This window comes from Pseudophryne corroboree, chromosome 6, assembly GCF_028390025.1.
Source record: "Pseudophryne corroboree isolate aPseCor3 chromosome 6, aPseCor3.hap2, whole genome shotgun sequence".
NCBI lineage: Eukaryota > Metazoa > Chordata > Amphibia > Anura > Myobatrachidae > Pseudophryne > Pseudophryne corroboree.
The window spans coordinates 189943344-189960536 of record NC_086449.1 but is presented as its reverse complement, the minus strand read 5'-3'; the positions used below and the strand labels follow the sequence as shown (position 1 = coordinate 189960536).

The following is a 17193-nucleotide window of genomic DNA, read 5'->3' as shown; positions in this document are numbered from 1 at the left end:
TATGATTGGAGGTAATACTCCATATAATAAAAATATTGCACGCCCCAAGGGGGTGTAGCCCCTTGTCACAGTGTGAAGAGTGCCCCTAGGGCGTGATGAATCACCAAATAAACAAGTATTGTGTAAGTCCCACTCCTACTGCGCTGTGGCGCCATATAAATATAATAATACATCTACTGGCTCTGACACATTTACAAAGATTGCACATTTTGTTTTACATTTTAAGCTTTATCATCTTAAACTTTGTGATACATCTTGATTCTTTATATAATGTGGTTGTGGATATATGAATTACCCTCTATGAGTGTACTGTGTATTACTTGTGACTATCTAACCAAATAACCAGAGTGAACAAACGTACATTTGTTGATTATGCTGATTCTACAGGAATACCAATAGGAGTGTTACGAAACATCAAATCAGTGTATTTGGTTGGAGCATTATGTCTTATGTACATCTGTAAATTCTAATGAGAGTTTGGTTGTCCTCTCTGGGGAAGAGGGACAGCCGATTGCGCCGCAGGCGCATGCCCATTATTAGAGGATGTGGCCTCACAGGTAATGCCACGATGGCGAGTCACACCACCATACATCTATGTATACAGTACATTCGGAAAGTATTCACAACGCTTCACTTTTTCCACATTTTGCTATGTTACAGCCTTATTCCAAACTGTAATAAATTAATTTTTCCCTCAAAATTCTACACACAATACCCCATAATAACAATGTGAAAAAGTTTGTTTTTGAGATTTTTGCAATTTTTATTTTTAAATAAAAAACTAAGAAATCACATGTATATAAGTATTCACAGCCTTTGCTCAATTACTTTGTTGATGCACATTTGGCAGCAATTACAGCCTCAAGTCTTTTTGAATATGATGCCACAGGCTTGGCACACCCATCTTTGGGCAGTTTCGCCCATTCCTCTTTGCAGCACCTCTCTAGCTTCATCAGGTTGGATGGGAAGCGTCAGTGCACAGCCATTTTCAGATCTCTCCAGAGATGTTCAATTGGATTCAAGTCTGGGCTCTGGCTGGGCCACTCAAGGACATTCACAGAGTTGTCCTGAAGTCACTCCTTTGATATATTGGCTATGCGCTTAGGGTCGTTGTACTGCTGAAAGATGACCCGTCGCCCCAGTCTGAGGTTAAGAGCGCTCTGGAGCAGGTTTTCATCCAGGATGTCTTTGTACATTGCCAATTCATCTTTCGCTCTATCCTGACTAGTCTCCCAGTTCCTGCCGCTGAAAAACATCCCCACAACATGATGCTGCCACCACCATGCTTCATTGTAGGGATGGTATTGGCCTGGTGATGATCGGTGCCTGGTTTCCTCCAAACATTCACACCAAAGAGTTCAACTTTGTATCATTAGACTAGAGAATTTTGTTTCTCATGGTCTGAGAGTTCTTCAGGTGCATTTTGGCAAACTCTAGGCAGGCTGCCATGTGGTTTTTACAAAGGAGTGTCTTTCGTCTGGCCACTCTACCATACAGGCCTGATTGGTGGATTGTTGCAGAGACAGTTGTCCTTCTGTGAGGTTCTCCTCTCTCCACAGATAAATGCTGTAGCTCTGACAGAGTGATCATTGGTTTCTTGGTCACCTCCCTGACTAGAGCCCATCTCCCCCGATCGCTCAGTGTAGACGGCTGCCAGCTCTAGGAAGAGTCCTGGTGGTTACGAACTTCTTCCATTTACGGATGATGGAGGCCACTGTACTCATTGGGACCTTCAAAGCAGAAGATATTTTTCCGTACCCTTCCCCAGATTTGTCCCTGGAGACAATCCTGTCTCAGAGGTCTACAGACAATTATTTTGACTTCATGCTTGGTTTGTGCTCAGACATGCACTGTCAAGTGTGGGACCTTATATAAACAGCTGTGTGCCTTTCCAAATCATGTCCAATCAACTGAATTTACCACAGGTGGACTCCAATTAAGCTGTAGGAACATCTCAAGGATGATCAGTGGAAACAAAATGCACCTGAGCTAAATTTTGAGCTTCATGGCAAAGGCTGTGAACACTTATGTACATGTGATTTCTTAGTTTTTTTTTATTTTTAATAAATTTGCTAGAATCTCAAAAAAACTTTTTGCGTTCTCATTATGGGGTATTGTGTGTAGAATTTTGAGGGAAAAAATGAATTTATTCCAGTTTGGAATAAGGCTGTAACATAACAAAATGTGGAAAAAGTGAAGCGCTGTGAATACTTTCCGGATGCACTGTATATAGTGAAGTATGCTGCATCATAAACAGAGCTGTTGGAGAACTGAAGACTGATATACTAGACTGTAAATGTTATATATAATAAGAGATAAGAGCTATGTAATGACAAAGTTCCTGTGTTTAACAACAAAATATGCTCATTTTGATATTATATAAAATGTATCCTGCACCTCCTGTCATGAATAGTTAACCCTGCAATCTCTCTCTCTCTGCCCACCCTTAGTACCCCTGAGTTAAGACGGCTCAGTCTAGAGCTGGACTCTTCTTGTACAGAGTTAATGTATCTTCCAGGGCTTCCCAACCACAGTACATTCAGGCTGCTTTGACTCCCATGAGCCACTGTCCTGTGCTGAGATTTACTCTCCCTTCCTGGTTTTGGCCAGTTAACCCATGTGAGCTCCACTGCAAGTCGGGTACAGAGTACTTTGCTGAGAAGCTACTGGATGCAGTGATTGATGGAACACCATGCTACGAGGGGAACAGCAGCCGGGATATGTGCATTAATGGCATTTGTAAGGTATGATGATGGATGTAATATCCTATTCAGTTTGTACAGTATTTACACATCTAACCTCTCTTTATATCATTGTAATAGTATCCTGAATATTAAATAATAATACAGTCAGATATTAACACAGAGGTTCTCAAATGCGGTCCTCAAGGCACCCCAAAGGTCCAGGTTTTAAGTATATCCATGCTTGGCCACAGGTGACATAATTAGTACCACAGTGAATTTGATTTAACCTTCTGTGCTGAGCCATGGATAAACGTAAAACCTGGACCATTGGGGTGCCTTGAGGACCACGTATGAGAAGCTCTGTATTAACAATAATTACATAAATTATAGACATACATTACATATTTATCCAATTATTATTGTATATATATCCTTATGCGTTACAAGGTTGCTAAATAACCATAACTAGTCTGGGATATAGCGGGTTTATTTCTGTGTACTATAGATTTCAGTGTATATTTCCTTAAACGTATCTTGTTTGTATAAGGAAATCACCCATTAACTTTTCCAATATTTAAAATGGTAGTGGTTATGTATTTTTATTTGTTAGATATAGACAACTATTGTACTTACAACTTAGATTTATTAGTCAAATATATACATAGTTGCACCATAACCACAAGCAGAAGTGTAGTGTTATGTGGGTGGGCGGGGTTACATGGGTAGGCGGTGTTACGTGGGTGGGTGGGGTTACAAGTGTGGGCAGGGTTACATGGGTAGGTGGGGTTACATGGGTAGGTGGGATTAAATGGTAGGCGGGGTTACATGGGTAGGCGGGGTTACACATCTATTTCAGATGACCCTATGAAGGTTTTGAATCTTTCAATACAGAACATTGGCTGTGACTATGAAATTGACTCTAACGCGGAGGAAGATCGCTGTGGCGTGTGTCTTGGCAACTCTTCTTCATGTCACACCGTGCACAAAACATTTGAGGACAGTGATGGGCTCGGTGAGTTCCTGTGTATACTGTATGGGCAGAAATAATGACAGATTGACACTGCGAAAGGATAGTTTTCAAAAACTCTGCCATTACAATAAGGTTTTAAGGATATTCATGCTGGAGGTAAGGGAGAAAGATGTTGTCTTGAGGTGGCACGCATTAAATTAAAATTTTACTTAGAAAAATTTCTATAAAACATAAAAATTTGGACAAAAAAAACAGTTAAATATAAAACAAACATATACACAAGAATTGTGAGGGAATGTGAATAAAGAAAGAAAAGTGTTTCTCGCTGTGTCTTAATTTCTATATCAAAACTAAATTGTTCATAAAGTCTGTGTGTGTAACATAAGCTGCATGTGAATAATAAGCCGAGTGATAAGGGTGACTGCAGGTCATTAATATAGTGCACATGTATTATTGTATGACCAATATATATATATAGTATTATGTTACCAGCTATGTGCTCTAATCTAGGAGCATTCGCATGAGTAACACACACACACACACACACACACACACACACACACACACACACACACACACACACACACACACACACTTTCTGAACAATTTACTGCTGATACAGAAATTATGACTCAGCAGGACACACTTGCACTTTTCTTTCTCTGACGTCCTAGTGGATGCTGGGAACTCCGTAAGGACCATGGGGAATAGCGGGCTCCGAAGGAGGCTGGGCACTCTAGAAAGATTTATGACTACCTGGTGTGCACTGGCTCCTCCCACTATGACCCTCCTCCAAGCCTCAGTTAGATCTTGTGCCCGGCCGAGGTTGGATGCACACTAGGGGCTCTCCTGAGCCCTTAGAAAGAAAGTATAGATTTAGGTTTTTTATTTTCAGTGAGACCTGCTGGCAACAGGCTCACTGCAGCGAGGGACTAAGGGGAGAAGAAGCGAACTCGCCTGCTTGCAGCCGGATTGGGCTTCTTAGGCTACTGGACACCATTAGCTCCAGAGGGATCGACCGCAGGCCCAGTCCTTGGTGTTCGGTCCCGGAGCCGCGCCGCCGTCCCCCTTACAGAGCCAGAAGCAAGAAGAGGTCCGGAAAAACGGCGGCAGAAGACATCAGTCTTCACCAAGGTAGCGCACAGCACTGCAGCTGTGCGCCATTGCTCCTCATACACACTTCACACTCCGGTCACTGAGGGTGCAGGGCGCATGGGGGGGGGCGCCCTGAGCAGCAATAAAAACACCTTGGCTGGCAAAAATACCACAATATATAGCCCCAGAGGCTATATATGTGGTAAATACCCCTGCCAGAATCCAGAAAAAAGCGGGAGAATAGGCAGCGGAAAAGGGGCGGAGCTATCTCCCTCAGACACACTGGCGCCATTTTCTCTTCACAGTGCAACTGGAAGAAAGCTCCCCAGGCTCTCCCCTGTAGTTTTCAGTCTCAAAGGGTAAAAAAGAGAGGGGGGGGCACTAAATTTAGGCGCAATATTGTATATACAAGCAGCTATGGGGGAAAATTCACTCAGTTATAGTGTTAATCCCCTCATTATATAGCGCTCTGGTGTGTGCTGGCATACTCTCTCTCTGTCTCCCCAAAGGGCTTTGTGGGTCCTGTCCTCAGTCAGAGCATTCCCTGTGTGTGTGCGGTGTGTCGGTATAGCTGTGTCGACATGTTTGAGGAGGAGGCTTATATAGTGACGGAGCAGATGCCGATAAATGTGATGTCGCCCCCTGTGGGGCCGACACCAGAGTGGATGGTTAGGTAAAAGGTATTAACCGACAGTGTCAACTCCTTACATAAAAGGGTGGATGACGTAACAGCTGTGGGACAGCCGGCTTCTCAGCCCGTGGCCTGCCCAGGCGTCTCAAAGGCCATCAGGGGCTCAAAAACGCCCGCTCATTCAGATGGCAGACACAGATGTCGACACGGAGTCTGACTCCAGTGTCGACAAGGTTGAGACATATACACAATCCACTAGGAACATCCGTGACTTGATCCCGGCAATTAAAAAAATAAAATAAAAATGTGTTACACATTTCTGACATTAACCTCTAAAAATGGGGTTTTTATGTTTGGGGAGAAAAAGCAGGCAGTGTTTTGTTCCCCCATCAGATGAATGAATGAAGTGTGTGAAAAGCGTGGGTTCCCCCTGATAAGAAACTGGTAATTTCTAAAAAGTTACTGATGGCGTACCTTTTCCCGCCAGAGGATAAGTTACGCTGGGAGATATCCCCTAGGGTGGATAAGGCGCTCACACGGTTGTCAAAATAGGTGGCACTGCCGTTTTAGGAACGGCCACTTTGAAGGTACCTGTTGATAAAAAGCAGGAGGCTATCCTGAAGTCTGTATTTACACACTCAGGTACTAGACTTGAACCTGCAGAGCGTGCTGCTGCAGCGTGGTCGGTGACCCTGTCAAACATACTAGTTTGCTAACATGAGAACATATTAAAGACGTCGTCTTATATATGAGGGATGCACAGAGGGATATTTTGCCGGCTGGCATCCAAAATGAATGTAATGTCCATTCTGTCAGGAGGGTATTAGAGACCTGTCACTGGACAGGTGATGCTGACCTTAAAAGGCGCATAGAGATTCTGCCTTATAAGGGTGAGGAATTATTTGGGGATGGTCTCTGGGACCTCGTATCCGCAGCAACAGCTGGGAAGAAATATTTTTACCTCAGTTTTCCTCACAGACTAAGAAAGCACTGTATTATCAGGTACAGTCCTTTCGGCTTCAGAAAAGCAAGCGGGTCAAAGGCGCTTCCTTTCTGTACAAAGACAAGGGAAGAGGGAAAAAGCTGCACCAGTCAGCCTGTTCCCAGAATCATAATTCTTCTCTCGCTTCCTCTGAGTCCACAGCATGACGCGGGGGCTCCACAGGTGTAGCCAGGTACGGTGGGGGGCCGTCTCAAAAATTTCAGCGATCAGTGGGCTCGCTCACAGGTGGATCCCTGTTTCATTCAAGTAGTATTTCAGGGGTACAAGCTGGAATTCGAGATGTCTTCCCCCCGCCGTTTTCCTCAAATATGCCTTGCCGACAACTCCCTCAGGCAGGGAGGCTGTGCTAGAGGCAATTAATAAGCTGTATTCCCAGCAGGTAATACTTAAGGTGCCCCTACTTCAACAAGGACGGGGTTACTATTCCACACGGTTTGGGGTACCGAAACCGCATGGTTCGGTGTGACCCTTCTTTATATTTAAAATCCTTGAACACATGCATAAAAAATTCAAGTTCAAGATGGAATCGCTCAGGGCGGTTATTGCAAGCCTGGACGAGGGGGATTACATGGTATCCCGGGACATCAAGGATGCTTACCTGCATGTCCCTATTTACTATCCTCGTCAGGAGTACCTCAGATTTGTGGTACAGGATTACCATTACCAAGTCCAGACTCTGCCGTTTGGACTGTACATGGCACCGAGGGTGTTACCAAGGTAATGGCCGGAATGATGATACTCCTTCGAAAAAGGGGAGTTTTAATTATCCCATACTTGGACAATCTCCTTATAAGGGCGAGGTCCAAGGAGCAGTTGCTAGTCGGGGTAGCACTATTTTGGAAAGTGCTACAACAGCACGGTTGGATTCTAAACAGTCCAGAGTCACAGCTGGTTCCTACGACACGTCTACTGTTCCTGAGGATGGTTCTGGACACAGACCAGAAATAAGTGTTTCTCCCGGTGGAGAAAGCCAAGGAGCTGTCATCTCTAGTCAGAGACCTCCTGAAGCCAAAACAGTTATCGGTGCATCATTGCACGCGAGTCCTGGGAAAAATGTTAGCTTCCTACGAAGCAATCCCATTCGGCAGGTTCCATGCAAGAACTTTTCAGGGGGACCTGTTAGGCAAGTGGTCCGGGTCGCATCTTCAGATGCATTAGGCTGATAACCCTGTCTCCAAGGACCAGGGTATCTCTACTGTAGTGACTGCAGAGTGCCCATCTTCAAGAGGGCCGCAGGTTCGACATACAGGACTAGGTCCTAGTGACCATGGATGCCAGCCTTTGAGGCTGGGGGGCAGTCACACAGGGAAGAAACTTCCAGGGACTTTGGTCAAGTCAGGTGACTTCCCTACATAAATATTCTGGAACAGAGGGCCATTTACAATGCCCTGAGTCAGGCAAGGCCTCTGCTTCAAAACCAGCCGGTCCTGATCCAATCAGGCAACATCACGGCAGTCGCCCATGTAAACCAACAGGGCGGCACAAGAAGCAGGATGGCGATGGCAGAAGCCACAAGGATTCTCCGATGGGCGGAAAATCATGTGTTAGCACTGTCAGCAGTGTTCATTCCCGGAGTGGACAACTGGGAAGAAGATCTTCTCAGCAGACACGACTTCCACCCGAGAGTGTGGGGACTTCATCCAGAAGTCTTCCAAAGGATTGTACACCATTGGGAAAGGCCACAGGTGGACATGAAGGCGTCCCGCCTCAACAAAAAGCTATAAAAGATATTGCGCCAGGTCAAGGGACCTTCAGGCGATAGCTGTGGACGCTCTGGTAACACCGTGGGTGTACCAGTCGTTTTATGTGTTCCCCACTCTGCCTCTCATACCAAAGGTACTGAGAATAATAATAAGGCGAGGAGTAAGAACGATACTTGTGGTTCCGGATTGGCCAAGAAGAGCCTGGTACCCAGAACTTCAAGAAAATATATCAGAGGACCCATGGCCTCTGCCGCTCAGACAGGACCTGCTGCAGCAGGGGCCCTGTCTGTTCCAAGACTTACCGCGGCTACGTTTTGATGGCATGGCGGTTGAACGCCGGATCCTAAAGGAAAAGGGCATTCCGGAGGAAGTCATTCCTACGCTGATTCAAGCCAGGAAAGATGTAACTGCAAAACATTATCACCGCATATGGCGGAAATATTGCTTGGTGTGAGGCCAAAAAAGGCCCCAACAGAGGAATTTCAACTAGGTCGATTTCTGCATTTCCTACAAGCAGGAGTGTCTATGGGCCTAAAATTAGGCTCCATTAAGATACAGATCTCGGCTCTGTCGATTTTCTTCCAGAAAGCATTAGCTTCAGTACCTGAAGTTCAGACATTGTAAAAGGAGTGCTGCATATTCAGCCCCCGGTTGTGCCTCCAGTGGCACCTTGGGATCTCAACGTGGTGTTGAGTTTCTTAAAATCACATTGGTTTGAACCACTAAAAACCGTGGATCTAAAATATCTCACGTTGCAAGTGGTCATGTTATTGGCCTTGGTTTCGGCCAGGCGTGTATCAGAATTGGCGGCTTTGTTATATAAAAGTCCTTATCTGATTTTCCATATGGATAGGGCAGAATTGAGGACTCGTCCCCAGTTTCTCCCTAAGGTGGTATCAGCTTTTCACTTGAACCAACCTATTGTGGTGCCTGCGGCTACTAGGGACTTGGAGGATTCCAAGTTACTGGACGTAGTCAGGGCCTTGAAAAATTATGTTTCCAGGACGGCTAGAGTCAGGAAAATTGACTCGCTATTTATCCTGTATGCACCCAACAGGCTGGGTGCTCCTGCTTCTAAGCAGACTATCGCTCGCTGGATCTGTGACACGATTCAGCAGGCGCATTCTGCGGCTGGACTGCCGCATCTTAAATCAGTGAAAGCCCATTCCACAGGGAAGGTGGGCTCATCTTGGGCGGCTGCCCGAGGGGTCTCGGCTTTACAACTTTGCCGAGCTGTTACTTGGTCAGGGGCAAACACGTTTGCAAAATTCTACAAAATTGATACCCTGGCTGAGGAGGACCTGGAGTTCTCTCATTCGGTGCTGCAGAGTCATCCGCACTCTCCCGCCCGTTTGGGAGCTTTAGTATAATCCCCATGGTCCTTACGGAGTTCCCAGCATCCACTAGGACGTCAGAGAAAATAAGATTTTACTCACCGGTAAATCTATTTCTCGTAGTCCGTAGTGGATGCTGGGCGCCCATCCCAAGTGCGGATTGTCTGCAATACTTGTATATAGTTATTGCCTAACTAAAGGGTTATTGTTGAGCCATCTGTTGAGAGGCTCAGTTATATTCATACTGTTAACTGGGTATAGTATCACGAGTTATACGGTGTGATTGGTGTGGCTGGTATGAGTCTTACCCGGGATTCAAAATCCTTCCTTATTATGTCAGGTCGTCCGGGCACAGTGTCCTAACTGAGGCTTGGAGGAGGGTCATAGTGGGAGGAGCCAGTGCACACCAGGTAGTCATAAATCTTTCTAGAGTGCCCAGCCTCCTTCGGAGCCCGCTATTCCCCATGGTCCTTACGGAGTTCCCAGCATCCACTACGGACTACGAGAAATAGATTTACCGGTGAGTAAAATCTTATTTTCTTTATTCACGTTCTATCACAATGCTTGTGTTTATATGTCTTAATTGGCGTATCTGTAATGGGTGCAGGGTGTGCGGTGCACACATGCCCCTGGGTCCAGGGGGTCTGCACAGCACACCAGGCACGCATAAAATGCGCAATAGAGATGCTCCCAGAGACCCATGTATGCACAGAGTCTCTGGCACAAAGAGTCTATTGTGCTGCCAGTCTGGAGGGGGCCCGCTCAGAGCCGGCACACTGGCCATCTCCACTCTTAAAACGCCCTTGTATGTTTGTTTTATATTTAGCTGTTTCTTTGTCCAAATTTGGACATTTTATATGGATTTATTACAATTGAGGTTTTAATTTAATGTGCTCTACCTTAAGACATTTTTCTCCCTTACCTTTTGAATTTATACTAGTTGTCATTAGGTAGCACCTCCGATAGAACCATATTTGCAGTAACAAGAATATGGAATCATATGAATAATAAGACAATTGTATATATGTGCAGAAGTCTTGTCTTTTCTATTACTATTGTATCCATGCTCAAGTGCAGATGGTTAACTAAAATTTACCAAGGTACTAATTAAGTCACCTGTGCTCAAGCATGGATATCCTTTAAAACCTAGACTGTAATGGCGGAGCTTGGGAAACTCTGGTTTAAAGAAAAATAAATAAATATATATTTTTTTTTTAATGAATTCTTTATTTTTCATTTTTCATAAATGGAAATAATAACAATCTCCACACAGAACAGAAAAAAACATCAATTTTCAAAATTATCGTAGAACAATAACAAAACATATCAGCAGTACAACTGGAATTATAATAATAAGCAAAAGGACAACTGTCCACCGTAAAAAAAAAGATCAAATACAGTAACAAAATAATGTATCTAACAAATAACAAGAAAAAGAAGGGGAGACAAGGGGAAGAAGTGAAGGGGCAGGCAGGGTGGGGGAGAACTCGGGTACTACTTGATAAACAGCTCAATGAAGTGTCTGGGTAGTAAGGTCCTACATTAAAGTATGGGGCACAAGAGCAACATAGGTTTCGGTAGTCTTAAATTCCAACCAATTAAACCAGGTAGCTGTATAATCTGAATATTTCTCTAGGGCTGCATAGAAAATATTGTCCATAGGCATATACAAATCGATATGCTGGAACTATTCCCACATTGTCAGCAGTACTACAGAGCGCAAGTGTACTGGGACAGTAGCTCTTGCCGCATTGTTTAACTTTAGATGCTTAAGTAGAGACTTTTTATATTTTGCAGCAGGAATATTAGAGTGGGAAAGCAGGCAGAAGTCTGGGCCAATTGGCACGGGAATCCTACAATTTTAGTCGACGGCTCAATGATTTTATTCCAAAAAGGGACGATGGAGGGGCCGTCCCACCAGATATGCCTCTACCTCTACCACAGCACCAACAGGAAGGGGAAACAGAGGGGTAGAATTTATGTAGAAATAAAGGCATCTATACCATCTTGTCAACAGTTTATACTGTGTTTCTACAATTTCCAGACTGGTAGAGCAATGCGACATAACTTCACAGTTCTTATCCCAGTTAATCCTAATTCCCCGGTGTATTAAATCCTTATCCCATGCATCACAGAAAAAGGGATTCCCCGGGAAATAACCATGTATAATATTCTTGTAAACACCCGATATTACATGTGTGGTGGTCTCAATTGGTTGCACATGGACTCAAAGGGTGTAAGATCTTTGTAGAATTCAGTTACCCCTCTCTGTGAGGAAATGAAATGGCGCAACTGAATATAAAACCAGTAGTTCTTTGTAAGGATATTCTCATTGTCACAAATCTCTAAGAAAGATTTACGTTTGCCATTTACAATCAAATGGTTCACCCTCATCACTCCTGCCCTTCCCCACCTGGAAGCTATACCACTAGAGATTCCTGGGGGAAACATCAAGTTGTCAAAAATCGGTAGAAGTGAGGTTTTGCTCGAAGAAATTTCCTGTCTATAGCGAAGCATCTTCCATAAAGCCAAGGTGGGTCCTATTGTCGGATGCAGCGAGCGTCTAAATTTGATTGACCAAGGTACTGCACATAAGTTAAGGTTCGTGGATGAGGCCTCTAAGTCAACCCATTGTTCTCTGCCAGAGCCTGGACGGGACCAGTCTATAAGGGTGTAGTATGGTATGCCGCCTGCCGGGCTCCCGGCGACCAGCATACCGGCGCCGGGAGCCCGACCGCCGGCATACCGACCGCCGGCATACCGACAGTGTGGCGAGCGCAAAGGAGCCCCTTGCGGGCTCGCTGCGCTCGCCACGCTGCAGGCACGGTGGCGCGCTACGCTGCGGCCATGCTATTTTATTCTCCCTCCAGGGGGATCGTGGACCCCCACGAGGGAGAATAGCTGTCGGTATACCGGGTGTCGGTATCCCGACATTCGGCATACTGAAGACCACCCGTCTAAAATCCTATGCAACACCATGGCTTGATAGTATGATGAGATCATAGGCAACTGTTGGTCACCCTGAGATTTACGTCTAAAGAAATAACTATGCTTGAATTGTGGCTTCTGACCGCCCCAAACAAAGTGACTTATCACCTGGTGGGCTTCAGATAAAAACTGAGGTGGGAGTCTCAACGCGATAGTTTGAAAAAGATACCGCAATCTAGGGAGTATATTCATTTTTATTATATTCATACGCCCAGTTCAAGAAAACCTCTGAGTGTGCCCTTGCGTCATCTCTTGCCGTAGTTTACGAAGAAGAGGGATATGATTAATAGTAACTGTTGTGTTTAGAGTAGAAGGGATCAAAACCCCTAAGTATTTAATGTGAGAGGGGTGCCATGTAAACGGAAATGACATAGACAAGGATGAAACCGTTGAGGCCGAAAAATCTATTTTTATACAAATCAACCTGACTGTTTTTATTTTCCCTACCCTAATGTAACTGGCTGGGTATGAAATGCTGGCTGCCGGTATGGCGATGTTCCAGAGACTGACAGCGACATCCCGGCAGCCGTAATCTTTTTTTTTTTTTTTTTAAATTCAACAATTTTTATTGAAATTTTTTCTTTTTTGTTCAAGTTACAAACCAAAAATACAACTTAAACCTAAAGCATTGCTGTCGACAGTATTATCAAGCAACATATAGGGTATCATACACAAACATATAGTTATAATCATAATCAATTGGCATCTGATATTTAACCCGGCAGACACACCACTTCACCCATATATATATCTATACGCATACATACACCTACATACATATATATATACATATACATACACATACACAAAAAATATAAAAAAGTATAGCTCTCCAGAGCCGCTGAATACAACCATATCAAAATAGAGGAAGCGGTGTCTCGGGTGAGCCACATAGTAAATACCAATATTGTGCAAGCAGTACAATTTCCCAGCCTCATCAGGTAGCTTCGGGGTGATTATGTTGAGGCTAAACTTGCATCCGCAGATATTGTAATGCAGGCACCCCTAACATATGGTGATGACAACCATCTATCCCATATCGCATAATATTTAGTAATGGCTTTCCTGGACACATAGACAAATCTTTCATGCGCCACTGTAGTATTCACTAAAGCAATCCATGAGTCAATATCTGGGCCATCAGGTGCCATCCACGATCGGGCTATAGAAACCTGTGCAAGAGCACACAAGTTGATAACGTAACGCCCGGAGGGGGCATCCAGCAACTCCTCATCCACCACCGCCAGCACACATACAGGGGGGGTCAGCACATCCGCAGGTATACCAGTGGAGACCATAATCTTGAGTACATCCTGCCAGAAGGTATTAACTATCCTACAGGACCAAATCATGTGCCAAATGGTGCCTCCATCTAGAGTACATTTGGGGCATTTAGAATCCATTCTTCCTCCGAATCTCATTAACCTCTCAGGAGTAATATAGACTCTATGTAAAACAAACAGATGCACCTGTTGGTAACGGACCGCTGTGGTCGCCAGTCTAGAGGCACCCAGTGCATCCTCCCAGGTATCATTAGATATGGGCCCCAGATCACTTTCCCATTTAGACTTAAGAGAAAGAAGGGTCTCACAATGATAGGCACGTAGTAGAGCCGAATAAAATATGGAAATAGTGCAATTTTGAAGCTTAACAAATAGTTCCCTTACTGGTGTGTCCCGGAGCATCAGGGGAGCGTTTGCAAATTGAGTTTGACAAGCATGACGGAGTTGTAGATATCGATAAAAATAGAAGGTAGGAATATTATAATCCTCCTGCAATTGTTGGAAAGACTTAAATACACCCATATGATACAATTGCCCAAGAGACTGCACTCCCCGGCTGCTCCAGACCTCCCTCATCTGCAACGATGTAAGCTCGTTAAAAGAATGTGCATAGGCTAAAGGCGTTTCCGGATCCCAACCCTCTCCATGGAGCAATCTATGCGTCTGTCTCCATACCATAATTGCTTGCTTGACAACTGGAAGGTTAAGTAGCGATACATTGTCACTCAACAGTAGTTGTAATGGGGTGCAGTTCCGATCGGTTATATAGAGAATTCGGGAGATCAATTCATCTCTACCAGGATCATGTAACCACTTACTAATATGTACCATTTGTGCCGCTAGGTAATATAATCTGAATTTAGGGAGGCTCAGGCCCCCAGAGTCACGTGGGCGCGTGAGGGTATCTAATTTTATTCTGACCCGGCGTTTAGACCATACGATGGAGGACAGAAGACTATCTATTCTCCTAAAGGTTTTTAATGGGAGATAAACAGGGGAGTGCTGTAGCGCATATAGCAACTTAGGCAGGGCCACCATTTTCACTAAATTAATTCTACCCGTTATAGTTAGGGGTAGAGTCCCCCACACCGCAATACGGGAGTGCAAATAATCCATGTGAGGTTTTATGTTTAGGGAAAAGTATTGAGAAGGATTATTTGTGACCCAGATTCCTAAGTACTTGAATGAGTCCACCCAGCGAAGAGGTAGGGCCACGGGCGGAGCCCCAGGACAAGTACCCCGAAAGGGCAATATGCAGGACTTATCCCAATTTATGGACAAGCCAGAATACCCGCCATAGGTGTCTATAATACGCAACACGTGCGGCATGGTATTGCAGTAGTCTGATATAAACAGCAGAATATCATCCGCGTATAGAGCAATCTTGTCCGTGGTGGGGCCCACCCGGAACCCCCCCACCCGCAAGTCAGAACGCAGCAAGCACGCCAAGGGCTCCACTGCTAGAGCAATAAGGATAGGGGATAGCGGGCAGCCCTGTCTTGTACCCCTAGCCAGAGGGAATGCAGAGGAAATGAATCCATTTATCGAGACCCTGGCTGATGGTGCGGAGTAAAGTAACTTGACCCACCGTATAAAGCGTGGTCCAATACCGAAGCGGGCCATAGACCCCCACAAGAACGCCCACTCCACTGAATCAAAAGCTTTAGCAGCGTCGAGAGACACTACCACAGAAGTGTCGGCGTCCCCGCGAGGGCCCTGTAAGTGCGTGAACAAGCGCCTAAGGTTAGTTAGAGTGGACCGCCCCGGCACGAAACCAGTCTGATCTGTGTGTATAATTTGGGTAATAACGGAGTTGAGTCTAAGTGCCAGGATCTTTGCTAACACCTTGATGTCAGTTGTAAGTAGCGAGATAGGTCTATATGAATCTACCCGCTCTGGGTTCTTATCCGGTTTCAATAGCACTATTATCAAAGCCTCAGTCATGGAATCCGGCAGCGACCCCAACTCCAACAAGTCATTGCCGGCAGCCGTAATCTTGACAGGGTATAGTAAGTGTTCTAACCCACCCTTACCCTACCCTAACCCTCCCTTATAGGTGCCTAAACCTAACCCCCGCTCCCCGCACCCTAAGCCTAACCTTCTCCCCCCCGCAGCCAAACCCCCTCATGGTGTTGCCTAACCCTAATCCATCCTCCCCGCACTCTAAACCTAACCGTCCCCTGCACACACCCTGACCCTAAGTTCCCGGGGGTTGCCTAAACCTATTCCTTCTTGGCGGTCAGGATTCCGGTGTTGGTGTCCTGTCCCCTTTCAGGATTCCGACATCTGGCTCCCGTTGTGTTGCGGGATTCCGGCGCCGGATCCCATCCATCAGGATATTAACCATATCCTAATGCAACAGTTGTATAAACAAAGCCTCCCTCATTCATTACAGCAGTGGTTCCCAAATGCGGTCCTCAAGGCACCCAACAATCCAGTTATTATGGATATCCCTGCTTGTGCACAGCCACAGATGGTATAATCGGGATCAGTATGAGATCCCGGCGGTCAGGAGACCGATGCCGGGATCCTGACAGCTGGGATCCCGGCGGTGAGCGCAGCATGTCCCCTCGCCACGCTTCGGGTCCTATTCCCCCTTGGGTGGTGACGTTGACCACCACCCAAGTGGGGAAAGCAGCCCAATCAATTTCAGGTGGTGTTGGGATTCCGGCGTCAGTATATTGACTACCGGGATCCTGTCCGGCGGTCAATTGACTGCCTCCCGTATAATCAAAGTGACTGATGTATTAATTAAATCACTTGTACCTAAGTATGATATCCTTAAAATCTGGACTGTTGGGGTGCCTTGAGGACCATATTTGTGAACCATTGTGTTATACAACCAGCGGAGATTACCAACCTCAAGGCACTCTAAGAGGTAAATTTACTAAAGCTTCTAAAAATGAAAATTGGTGATGTTGCCCATAGCAACCAATCAGATTCTATCCTTTCTATATTGCATCCTAGAAAATGATAGACAGAATCTTAACGGTTGCTATGGGAAACATCACCAATTTTCAGTTTCAGAAGCTTTAGCAAATATGCCCCTAACAGTGCAGTTTTTAGTGATATCCATGCTTGTGCACAGATGGTTAAATCAAAATAACTGAGGCGCTAAGTCACCTATGCTCAAGTATGAATATCCTTAAAACCTGGATTGTTAGTGTGACTTGAGGTCAGTGGTTGGAAATGCCTGAATTAGAGACTGGAATATAGGCTTACTTTGGTTGTCTGGGAAAAATTGAGTCCTTAGTTACGCAGCAGGTAAGATTTCCTTCTGTGTAATGGAGCTTAAATGATTCCAGCTCAAATCATGTTTCAACTGTATCTTTCAAACCAGATATTGTAGGTGTGGAGTGGCAGGATTCTCTCCACGCACCACTCAGGTCCAGCAAGCTGACTGATAGATGAAGGTTTGAAGGCGGTAAAAGTGAACAGTGAGGTGTGGGTTATTCACACAGGAAGAAACACTGCTTTATGAGTATCACCTGATGGCACCAGC

General features: G+C 45.1%; 1 protein-coding gene and 1 long non-coding RNA gene across 4 annotated transcripts in view; one reads left to right on the top strand and one right to left on the bottom strand.

Annotated features, from left to right (window-relative positions):
* Nucleotides 1-17193, top strand: part of ADAMTS7 (ADAM metallopeptidase with thrombospondin type 1 motif 7) — a 212429-nt gene that overhangs the window by 147585 nt on the left and 47651 nt on the right. For both annotated transcript variants that reach the window (XM_063925493.1, XM_063925494.1), the window contains exons 13-14: nucleotides 2611-2744; nucleotides 3576-3696. In XM_063925493.1, the coding sequence (XP_063781563.1) occupies nucleotides 2611-2744; nucleotides 3576-3696 (255 nt within the window). The remainder of the gene's footprint in view (nucleotides 1-2610; nucleotides 2745-3575; nucleotides 3697-17193) is intronic.
* LOC134931797 (uncharacterized) overlaps nucleotides 1-17193 on the bottom strand; it is a 96426-nt gene that overhangs the window by 43073 nt on the left and 36160 nt on the right. The gene's annotated exons all lie outside the window — the stretch shown is intronic.